This window comes from Electrona antarctica, assembly GCF_951216825.1.
Source record: "Electrona antarctica genome assembly, chromosome: 1".
NCBI lineage: Eukaryota > Metazoa > Chordata > Actinopteri > Myctophiformes > Myctophidae > Electrona > Electrona antarctica.
Window position 1 is genome coordinate 24,906,900 of NC_136806.1, and position 13,105 is coordinate 24,920,004.

Consider the following 13,105-nt stretch of genomic DNA (forward strand, 5'->3'; position numbering starts at 1 on the left):
GTGTGTGTGTGTGTGTGTGTGTGTGTGTGTGTGCGTGCGTGCATGTCTGTGTGGGTGTGTGTGTGTGTGTGTGTGGGGGGGGTGGGGTATTGACAGTTTCTGCAGGCATCCCTGCATGCCCGTTTGAATATGTACATCCTTCTTAACACATAATTTACACATAACATTATGAACACGATTGGTAAAAGAACACAGTCATTAACTTCTACAATGTGGATCTGGAGAAATGGTGGTCCGTGGAGGTATTGCATGTGGTCCCTGACCATGCATTTAATAATGTAGGATTTGTTGATTTTAAAAAGAAATCTTTCCGCTAGTTGAGAAACCGTGAACTGGATGACCTGGTGACCTATATGGCCGAAGAAATTCAACAGAAAAAGGGAGTTACCATCTCAAGAGGGAGATCAGTGCACTGGATTGTCTGGTTGAGTCATTATTATTAGGAAATGATTAGTAGTCCATGGACCATTGGTTGAGAAACAGTGGGAGGTATCATGTATACACATGGGATGCATAGCAGCAAGTGTTACAAAAGCACTAATCTTAATTAGAAATCTGAAGTCAAAAGGATATACAAGAAGACCAGAGTGAGCAGCACTTACCTATTACTTGTGTTCCGTTGACATCTGTTGTGTTGACACACAGCGAACTGAAGTAGCCCTCCGTCTTGAGGACAAAAACAATGGAAGCCCACCCGAACAAAGCCCCAGCGAAACACAGGCACTCCACCAGACCTGTAGCTAGGGTGAACCAGCGACGCACCCCTGAGGTGCCCTCACAAGCCAGCATCGTCCCTCACGCACAAGCTCTATATAGATGGCAGTGCACTGCAGCACAGCTGCATAAAGGATCAGACAGTGGCGTCCTTAATAAGCTTTACCTGAGAGAAATGGAGAGAGAAAGAATTACTAAGCACTAACACTAACTTTTGTGGATGAGTGACACTCATCTGCAAAATATATAGTCACAAAGCAGGTGGAAAATGACTATACAAGGAAAAGCAATCTGAGCATGATCAAATGGAAACAGCTTGGTTAGCTCAACACAAAAACAAACTGAGTCCTGCATTCAAACATTGACTGAAGTCATTTTATTCAGATGATAGTCCATTACAATGATGACTTCATTGAGTGCCTGGAGTACAATGCAGACAACCATATATAGCAATCAACAAATAATATTTCTCCATTTACGAAACCATTTACGAATCATTCTGGGAAAGAAAATGCATTACTGTTTAGTTGCACAATCCTACAAATACTACAAATACTCACCGCTCACAGCTCAATACTCACAGCTCAACTTCAGTGTGGTTTCGCAAACTCCTCTCACTCAACAATCTCGCCCTTTGGCTCACTGTCTCTCTCTGTGGCTTTATACTACAGCTCTTCCTTCCTCTTCTCCCCAAAGTTCCCTCCCCAAGCCACCGTTCCCCCTCCTCTTTCACTCTCTCTGAAGAAAACAAACATACATCTACTCCCTGGAATGGAAAGGGCTAGCATATAGAGAATAAACATTGATGACTTCAGAGTTGACAAGTTATACCCAAGCACACATTTCGGTCTCCCTTTTTTTCCCTCATGCCTTTATCTTTACACATGGCACCATCTATGTCAGTGATAGGCAATAGGTGGCCCATGGGCCAGAACTGGCCCACCAGCAATAATATCTGGCCCAAAGGTTAGGATATTTTAAATAATTTACAATATCTGACAGTGACCCACATAGGCTATAATGTCCACATTTAGAATCTTTAAAGAAGAAAGCGAGAGCAAGCACTCAGTTGAATAGTTCCACGTAATGGTGTAACGGGTGCACGGTTCAGGAAGATATACACTGTTAGAATAAATAAATATATAAAATATAAATAAATATAAATACTCTAAATCTAAACTCTAAATCTGATTTAGAGTTGAAGAAGGCCACACGGCCGAAACGTCCATCTGTCTGTTTGTTGCCTGCTGGGGGGAAACGAAAAATAAAACAAGAATCCTAAAAGGACACAACGTGAGTGCTGGTATTTATTCTCACATTTAGAATCTACCACCACCACCTGAAGAATGCTTTTATCCATTTTGAAAGCGAATGACATGCAATTGTTTCACATTGTTTCTTTCCATATCCAAGGAAAGACCTTGAGCTCCTATTCTATGAAAGAACCAAATTTGTCCAGATACAATGTTCTTTTAAAACTTTGTAATGTGTCCTCTAGTTCACCACTCAAGGTTGTGGCCTGCACAACATGACTACCCAATATTTTCTATCTACACCTGTAGGCTGTAACATTTTACACACACACACACACACACACACACACACACACACACACACACACACACACACACACACACACACACACACACACACACACACACACACACACACACACACACACACACACACACACACACACACACACACACACACACACACACACACACACACACACACACACACACACACACACACACACACACACACACACACACACACACACACACACACACACACACACACACACACACACACACACACACACACACACACACACACACACACACACACACACACACACACACACACGGTCTGCCGCAAGTTCCATTTCTCAAGTTTTTATTTCGTTTTTTGTTAAAACAATTGATTATGTTCTGGTCCACCATCTAATGACTTAGAAAACAAATGTCCCGAGGACCAAGTTATTTGCAGACCCTAGGCTACATGCCAGGCTGTCCACAGCCTGACTTGTACCAACCTGTGGCAGCGGTGGCCGAACGGATAGCGGCGCGGTCTAGATACCGGAAGGTTCCCAGTTCGAATCAGCCGTCCGACACGTTAAAATTACCACCGCTGAAATGCCCTTGAACAAGGCATCAACCACTACGATGAAATGTGTTCTATGAGCAGGGCCTGGCTGGAAACAAGTTCTTGAGCTTAGCCCAGATACCCTGGGTAAATATAGATTTCATTTCATTTCATTTCATTTCCTTATCTCTATTCTTTTCACAACAATTTCACAGTCATTTCTCACATCTCATACTTCACAGATTTCACAACAAAATGGACACACTCATAGATAGGAATATTAGATTTCAGACAGCTAATTGGTCTCCACACTCTCCCCCCTGCAGAACCACGGCATGTGTTTGGGATGTCTGTGTAATTTATGTTTATATTTTTGTAGTATGATTTCATTGTCTTTTTTGTTATGTCCACTATGTGTTGTGTTTGTGGGTGTTACCCACGTGTTGTTGTTTGCAAAAGGCTGTGCATGGAAAGAATTTCCTCTCACAAGTAAAATACGTAAAATAAATGAACTACATAATGTAGCCTAAACTATAGGCTACAGTTGCCATTTTAAACCAAATTTGGCATTATGAATCTAAACTAAAATCAACTAAAATACTTTTCTGTGCCATACTCAAATGCACCCAGCAAGTCTGGTGGCAAGAACAATCTGATCCAATTTTTTTGTCAAGGAAATACCTCCCTGCATTTTTTTCTACATATGTTTTATAATAATGGTTAGTTCATAAGGTTCCACTGTTCCAGCCTGATTCGACCTTTGACGGTCGAATCAGGCTGGAACCTTATATGAACTGCATGGAAGATCATGGCTGACCCTGCACACCCAGGCCACAGTATTTTTGCCCTGCTTCCCTCAGGCAGGAGGTTGCGGTCCCTAAAGACTATGAAGGCCCGACATTCAAACAGCTTTTTCCCCACGGCTATCCGGCTCCTCAACGCTGCTGGTCCCCCCCCCCCTGACCCCCCTTTATCCTCCCTCCACCCCCACTCAGAGTGGAATGGACTGACTTGTGCTCTGAACTGATCACTTGAACTCTCTGCACTTTATTTTTTTCACTATTCTTTGCACTGTCTTGTCCTGTTTTGCACTTGTCCTAATGTTGTTATTGCACTCTGCTGTCCACCAAACCAAATTCCTAACATGTTTACATGTCATGGCAATAAAGTCTTCCGATTCTGATTCTGATATTTTAAACTTGATTGTCTCACATTCAGCTAGATGGTTCGGCCAGCCAGCAATTAAACCTGAGACTCGCTGATCAGGGAATTGCGTCCTTGTGGTATTATAATACATTATAAAATTAGTAATGTATTACAATTATAAGTGCTTAACTAATTCTTATAAGCAGATTATAATGAATACGTATCTTTATAATGCATTAAAGACACAAGTTTCCTAGAAAGTGTTACCCCATAATTCCTTATTAATTCACTCAGTGCCACAGGACGCCTTATGACGCCTCCCCCTTATCTCCGTTGAAGGACCTATAGTGACATAGACCAGTGATGCAATTCAACGCAAGTGACACTATTAATAATATTCATCACAAGACTTCATCCTCAACAACACTCACAAGTCCCACTTCCCTATATGCATACGTAAATGAGCATTACAATACCATTCCAAAATATCAATGGAACACACACATACAGTACACGCATGCATGCACACACACTCGCACGCATGCACACGGCACACACACACACACACACACACACACGCACGCACGCACACATACATATGTGAAGGTACTACTGGAGAATCTACATGAAAAAAGTGTAAAAGTATTTTTTCTGTTGTTTAAAAACTTGGCTTTGTGTGAACCTGTAAATTGTTAAACCAATGTTATATTCTTCAAAAGCTGCTTATCATTCATTGATAGCATCATATGTGGTTGATGCTAAGTTTTCTAAGCAAAATGTTGTAGGGGGTACTTTGCAGCCAAAATGAAAACCTTAACCTATACATCATCCAGATCTGGGTGGCAGTCCGGATGATAGGCCTAGTGTAAACTGTGCAAGATAGCTAAATGCCCTGCCCTCATATTTGCAGTAAAGGTGCAATATGTCACACTAAATAACACTAAGCTATTTTTAAAACTGGCACAAAGAGGGATCCCCAGGTTCTTAGTCACAATCTTGGTGTTCTGGTATGCTCACCAGACGATGTGTAAAATGGGGGAAGTCAATGTCTGCTCCCTTTCATGTGACCAATGGTGTCCGACAGGGAGGAATTTTATTATTTTTAATGTTTATATGAATGATTTATCATTGTTTTTAAATGCATGTGGTACAGGGTGTAGGGTTGGTGACTCATTAATTAATCACCTGATGTATGCAGATTATTTGATCATTGCGACCAAAGGTTGCAGTTAACTATGGAATCGTGCATTTCCCGTCAGTGTGTTGGTTGGTCGGGGTGAGAGAGCACGTGAAATCACGTGACATCATCAGGGATGGAGCACGTGACATCATGTGACATCATCAGGGATGGAGATCCCTGATGTCATCAATATTAAGCCCTTAAATGGAGATCCCCGATGTCATCAATATTGGCCAGCAACTCTACATCTGATCTCAAACCCTTACATCTCCATATAGCTGACCTGTTTGTGTGCACGCGACCTCAGGCATCTTACTGGTTTTTAGTCTGTGTAGAGCTTGTCTCCAACAGCGTCTGAGCGTATGCTCACAGTATATGGTCTTGATTTAACCTCTTAAACCCCAGGGGGGTAAAGGGGGTAAATCCGCAACATCGGAGTTGGAACCGGAGACCAATTGGGTCTCCATTGACCCGCTGAGGGCTGTTCAGAGGTGGACAGCCGCTGCCCCCGCTGGCGGGGGCAATGGAGCTCAAGAGGTTTGAATATAAAATACAACCCTAAAAAGAGTAAAATCTACGTGGATAGAAAATGATGAATCAACCAGGTGGTTAAAAATTGAGAAAACTCTATGCACAGAGTCACAACTAGCGGTCCTTCCCTTCTCAGGGAATAAAATAAATGGAGATGCTATGGGAGTTTGGTCTAGGTTCACAATTAAAATATGGAAGGAAGTCCAGAAAGAATTTAAACTGCCTCTACTATCGTCAGGCCTGTCTTCAATTGGGTGCATGGGAGGTTTTGTGCCTTCAAGGCTAGACGCTGGGTTCCAGGGGTGGAGTTTGCTACGCCTGAGGTCTGTCCACCAGTTATTTTCCTCCAATCAGTTAAAGTCATTTGAACAACTCAGAAACGAGTTTAATCTGCCCAGAACTGATTTTTATAGATACCTCCAACTAAGACACTATTTACAAAGACACGATGACTGGGACAAAATTTAAACCCCTTCGAGTTTGGAATCTCTTTTTAGGGACATACAAAAGCATGGTTCATTCACCAAAGTAATTTCTATCTTATATCAAACTCTGCTAGAAATGGTTCCCAATAATTCTCTTTATATAAAAGCCAAGTGGGGGGCAGAAATACAACAAGAGATTTCACAAGAAGAATGGCTAGACACCTGCACTGAAGTGCATAAAGTAACAAACTCTAATTCTTGGAGAGAATATCAATGGAAAATTGTAAGCAGCGCGTCGGAGCGGTCAGGCTGACCGATTTTGAAATTTTGAAGTGGATTTTCTTTGCCCATGAAGTCCTGAGAAAGTTCCCCTTGCATGACTTTTTCTAAATGTTCGATTCAAACCATCTCTGTTTTTTTTTTCATCTGAAACGTTTTGGAAATATGATTTTAGACATAATTCTACTAAAATGTCTGCTCTTTTGCGGTCCGTGGGACCGCTCTTAGAGCCCTCACCCTTTCTCCCCCACAAGCCGTGCTGTTCACACCTTCCTCCCGGCTGGAGACGGGCATTGTTCAAGCTAATGTGTCATTTGCATTCCAACCTACATGTGGAAGTCCACATGTAGGCAAACTTACATTACAAACTTACATAAACTAAATGTTGTTTTAGATGTTATATTTCTTATATGCGGTTTGCAGAAATAACGATGTCTGACTTTATTTCTCGAAACGGAAAAAGAAATATGTTGACTATACACACCATCTTTAGCATAATTATGTTGGAATAATAAAGTTTATAGCATTGTGACTATGTCGCGCATATTCATTTCATATATCAGCGCATCAAAAATATTTTTACTTTATTTTTCGGAGGGCACGCTAAACGAACAGTGTAAAAATGACATGAATCAATGACATGAATCATTCCAACGCGATAGACCTCCTTCCCTATAATGTATCCCCTCTATATAAAAATGACAATATATAACGCTAATGTCGTATTTATTTTATTGTCTCAATACAAAGATGGACAGTGTAATTGCTGCGCAAGGGTAATTAATTATAGTGACATGTGAGCGCTATATTGAATATATAGCGCTCAGATCGTCACTATAATTATAGTTTCTGAAATGAAAAAGAAAATATGGTGTGTTGACTGACTGGCGTATTGTTTCCACCTATATCTATTGAGCATAGCTAAATAAATACATGTTGACTATACACGCCATCTTTAGCATAATTATATGGGATAATAAAGTTTATAGCATTGTGACTGAGCTGTGCATGACATTTCCTGTTGGCTGTTTTCAATGAAATGACTTGTGTATAATATGAATAAATGCTACATCCTACATTTATTTTGTACCGTAGGCTATAGTTTTTGAACGAATATTACCATGTAGGCCTGAAATGTTTGGTGTTACATCACAAGCATGCATGTGTGACATCAAATCCTTTATACACATTTTTTGCATCGTAGTTGCAAGGTGACAAGAGCAGGAATGTGCAGAATAGCCCAATCAGAAATCCATTCGATTGTTATTGTGTTGATTGTGTTTGAACTATTGAATCAATCAGTATAAATAATTCTGCACATTCCTGCTCTTGTCACCTTGCGCAAGGGTAATTAATGACATGAATCATTCCAACGCGATAGACCTCCTTCCCTATAATGTATCCCCTCTATATAAAAATGACAATATATAACGCTAATGTCGTATTTATTTTATTGTCTCAATACAAAGATGGACAGTGTAATTGCTGCGCAAGGGTAATTAATTATAGTGACATGTGAGCGCTATATTGAATATATAGCGCTCAGATCGTCACTATAATTATAGTTTCTGAAATGAAAAAGAAAATATGGTGTGTTGACTGACTGGCGTATTGTTTCCACCTATATCTATTGAGCATAGCTAAATAAATACATGTTGACTATACACGCCATCTTTAGCATAATTATATGGGATAATAAAGTTTATAGCATTGTGACTGAGCTGTGCATGACATTTCCTGTTGGCTGTTTTCAATGAAATGACTTGTGTATAATATGAATAAATGCTACATCCTACATTTATTTTGTACCGTAGGCTATAGTTTTTGAACGAATATTACCATGTAGGCCTGAAATGTTTGGTGTTACATACATGCATGTGTGACATCAAATCCTTTATACACATTTTTTGCATCGTAGTTGCAAGGTGACAAGAGCAGGAATGTGCAGAATAGCCCAATCAGAAATCAATTCGATTGTTATTGTGTTGATTGTGTTTGAACTATTGAATCAATCAGTATAAATAATTCTGCACATTCCTGCTCTTGTCACCTTGCGGGGAAACTCCCCCCATTATTTGTAATAGCCCAATCAGAAATCAATTGACATTTAAATTAGCCTATACAACTTTGATGCAGAAAATGTGTATACCGTCAGAGACTGCACAGTGAAGTTTGCCCGCAGTGATGGACAGAATCAAGATTGGGATTTGTCTGTTACAGAACTGAAAGCATTCATCAGTGTGTTTTTCATTCGTGCGTTGACGACATGTGGTTATCCATTGAATCAACTGTGGGCCAACGAATGGGGAAATGAGATGGTAAAAGAAACAATGTCTCGTGACCGTTTCAAATCCATCATGCGCTACTTGCGATTTGATGACAAGGACACCAGACTCGCTCGCAAAGAAGCAGACAAGTTTGCGGCAATAACGGACATTTGGAATCAGTTCACAGACAACTGCAAATCTTGCTATGTGCCTGGAGTGAACATCACGGTGGATGAGCAGCTCTTCCCCTCAAAGGCAAGATGTGGGTTTACGCAATACATGGCCAATAAACCAGACAAGTTTGGAATTAAGTTCTGGATTGCTGCTGACCTGGACAGCAAATACTTCCTAAATGGATTTCCCTACCTTGGAAAGGGCCAGTACCGCAGCAGGTAATTTATTTTCCTCTAATAATAATAATAATCATGTATTTAAAATGTCTTTACATCAATGCCTATATGTATATATTTTGCGTTGTAATAACCATTACACCTTCTCCCTGTCATTTGCAGTGATGGCGTGCCGCTGTCTCAAGATGTTGTCCAGAGGCTGGTGGAACCATTCCTCGACAAAGGGCGGAACATCACAATGGATAACTTTTTCACTTCGATGAAGTTGGGGCAGTCTCTCCGAGCAAGAAACACAACGATACTTGGAACTGTGAACAGACAGAGGCGAGAGTTGCCTCCATGCGTACGTGGAAAAGAAAGGCTATTCCACACGCAACTGATGAAGAGCAATGATGCCACGCTCACCATCTACCAGAGCAAACCCAACAAAAACGTTTGCATCCTGAGCACCATGCACCGTTCCATCGGGATTGGTACAGACCCCAAAGAAAAGCCAGAGTCTGTAACTGATTACAACCACACCAAGTGGGGAGTGGACATTTTGGATCAGATGGCACGAAACTACAGCGTCAGAGTTGGCACCAGTCGCTGGCCAGTGGCTGTCTTTTACAACATGCTGGACCTGGCTGCCATCAATGCCTATGTATTGTTCAAACAGTGCTTGGACAAACCGCAGCTCACCAGGAGGGAGTTCCTACAGGACTTGGCACTACAGCTCCGTAAGGAACACATGGATGAAAAGGACTCTGCGTCAGTGCCACCACGCACACCTCGGCGCCAGCAGCGCAGCGCACTGCAGCCGCTGCCGACCACACCACAGAACCAGCCTACAACGCCAAGAGCTGCCAAGAGGGCCCAGAATGGTCCACAGACACCAGACACCCCTACCCCCAAGAAGAGAAGGCAGTGTCAGCTTGACGGATGTGGAAACAAGACGCTAATCAGCTGCCATAAATGTGACAAACGGGCGTGTGGAACATGCACTGGTACATTTACTATGACATGTGTCAAGTGTATCTAAGCGAAAGAAGAGAAAGACAACATTTTGTGTGCCATCCAGATAAATGTACAGAAACTAATGCCATAGGATGTTTTCCTGATTTTATGTCACACCTTGCATGCTTTATATTGTTATATTGTGTAACACTAAGAAACAATAAACATTCTTGAATTAACACAAAGTATTCATGTCTGACTTTATTTCTCGAAACGGAAAAAGAAATATGGTGTGTGGTATTGTTTCCACCAAGCGCATAGCTCAATAGATATAAATACATGTTGACTATACACGCCATCTTTAGCATAATTATGTTATAATTTATGTTCATGGATCCAAGTAAACAGACATTGTTTTTTTTTACTACGGTACAAATTTGGTTGATTCAATACAGAAACGAGACGGTAAGATGCGCTGATATGAAATGCGCGACATAGGAACGTGGTATGGTACAGAAACTAGCTATAGCTAGCGCTATATTGAATATATAGCGCTCACATCGTCACTATAATTATAGTTTGGTAAACTGAAATGAAAAAGAAAATAACTTTTCTGCACGCGACCAGTGGAACTGGTGTATATATAAACCGTGCTGCTGCTACGGATCTCTCTGCTGGCACAATAAATCAAATATATATAAATGACATCGATCATAGGCGGCGGCTAGGCCAGGCTTAGCCTTCCCAACAATTATGCTGGGTATTTTTAAAATATATATAGGCTAATATGTGGCTAGCCGGCCGCTCCCAAACTCCCAACTCCTTTGTCTGTAGCCTAAACTTTTCTGATTTGCACGCACGCACGCACAGCTGTCGCGCATATTCATTTCATATATCAGCGCATCAAAAATATGGTGAAATATGGTGTGTTGACTGACTGGCGTATTGTTTCCACCTATCTATTGAGCATAGCTAAATAAATACATGTTGAAAAATAACTTTGAGTTGTCCTGTCGAGTTGAAACGCTGCCTTGAATTAGTTGGAATGTGACATTTAGAAGACAATGGCAAGTCGTCAACCCCCCGCCACGGGGGGAGAGGTGTGAAGAGATGCAGGGAGAGAGTGGCCAATGGAATTGCACGAAAAACACCGGTCAGCGTGACCGTTAGCCGTCATAGTAGTAGTGATTTTAATTCAGACATGCTAGTGTTAAGACTCCATTATTGACTGGTAGAGCAGGCACTACTCCTACAACTGAGTGCTGGCGGGAATGTGGTGAACAGATCGGTAATCATACGCATATCTTTTGGACGTGTCCTAAATTACAGCAATTCTGGAATAATGTTTTTAATGACATTAACAGAGTGTTTGACACTCAGATACCACAAGATTTCAAGACAGCTATTCTAGGAGTAGTGCCGACTGGGTTTGAAGGTAGGAAAAAGGTGTACCTCCTCCAGATATTGTTAGCAGCGGCCAAAAAGACTATCACAATACATTGGCTAGGAAAACACCCTCCAACCCACGAACAATGGCTAAATAAAGTAAAAGAAATTAGAGACATGGAAGAAATTACTTATTTGGTGAGGCTACAAAATGAGCAATTTGTTAAGAAATGGACGCCCTTCGCGCGCATCGAGATTTAACATTACAAAGATTGATGGACCCCCCCCCCTTCCCTTTTCTTTACTTTATTATTTGTATTCTATTTTATTTATTTATTTATTTTCTTTCATGTCTGTTGAATTACTCGATCAAGATGTTGTCTTTCATGTTTACATTTCTTCATTATTATTGTTGTTAGTATTATTTACGATTATTATTTTTCAAATGTGTTACTTTCTATGTTGCTGCTGTCTCCTTGGGGAGACAATTCTGTATTGAAGAACTGAATGATGATATATGATGCATATGTATAAAATGTATTGTCTACCCCGGCAATGACAATAAAAAACAATAAGTTGAAAAAAAAGAAAAAGAGTAAAATCATGATTGTCCGAAGTAGGGAAGACAGACACTCAATCTTTCCTGACTTCCATCTGGCTGGCACTGGCACTGCATGTGTTCAGTAGGCCTGCCTGTGAAGATATCTCTCTTTAGATCCTTCTGTACACTGCTGTATACTAACAAACATCTGACTTGCACTGGAGCTTCTTGGAACTCTCAGCAGCAGCAGCCTCATGCAGTCATTATAGGCCACTGTGAGTCGTCTGATGCTGCCTTGTCTGTAGCGACACTGTCGGGGTACCTATACCTGCTCTGCTGCTACATAACCTTATGTACAGGTTCATGTGTAGGGCATCTGAGTCACTAAATGATATCGTCGCTGTCATAACGGACCCTACAAGCAGTTCGCTTAGGTTCTCATCTAGATTGTGGAACCATTGTCGCACATGTTTGTACGGGTATGTCAGAAACTGAACAGTGTGGGATATGTGCATTTTATTTATTTATTTCCTGTTATTTTTGTGTTGTTTAATTGTGATATATGGATCTCCCTGGGTCTGAAATAAAGATAGATTGATTGACTAGATCAGGGGTTCTCAACCCGTGGGTCGCGACCCCTCGAGGGGTCGCCAAATTATTTTGGGGGGTCCCCAAATTATTAAAAAAAAAAAAAAAAGGGGGGGGGGGGGGTTATTATTATATTTTTGCAACTGAATGGCTGTAAAGTGGAAATGAAGAGTTTACATATAGTACACATAGTACATGCATACACCTTCCCTAATGATGATGGTTTCAGTATTTATTTATGGTGTATTGTCTCTATTATTAAGGTTATTGTAGCAGTCAATTTATATTGGGGGTCGGGAGGGGGCGGGGCGGGGGTCCCGAGACGTTGCCAAAGCATTTTCGGGGGTCCCCGGCCAAAAAGGTTGAGAACCCTTGGACTAGATCATTAGTTCCCAACCTTTTTATACTGAAGCACCACCTCAGAAAATATTTGGCTCTCCAAGTACCACTATAATAACTGATGTTAAAATACAGGAGCGTATACAGTACCTGTTCTTTTTGTTCCATTCCTATGGAACCAATAATGTTTGTGCTCTGACAAAACTGTCTAATCACTAATGAGGACAACTGATGATATTTCTAATGTGATTAATCCGTTCTCAAATCTTCTATTAACGGCTAGGTGTGCTGTCATGCTCATTTCAGCATGGCTGCAGGATAGCTATATTTCAACC

At 41.1% G+C, this 13,105-nt stretch overlaps 1 protein-coding gene across 3 annotated transcripts in view; it reads right to left on the reverse strand.

Moving 5' to 3' along the window:
- slc43a3b (solute carrier family 43 member 3b) overlaps positions 1-13,105 on the reverse strand; it is a 29,830-nt gene that overhangs the window by 14,543 nt on the left and 2,182 nt on the right. For all 3 annotated transcript variants that reach the window (XM_079499668.1, XM_079499666.1, XM_079499667.1), the window contains exon 3: positions 603-880. In XM_079499668.1, coding sequence (XP_079355794.1) covers positions 603-789 — 187 coding nt within the window. In that variant the 5' untranslated portion in view covers positions 790-880. The remainder of the gene's footprint in view (positions 1-602; positions 881-13,105) is intronic.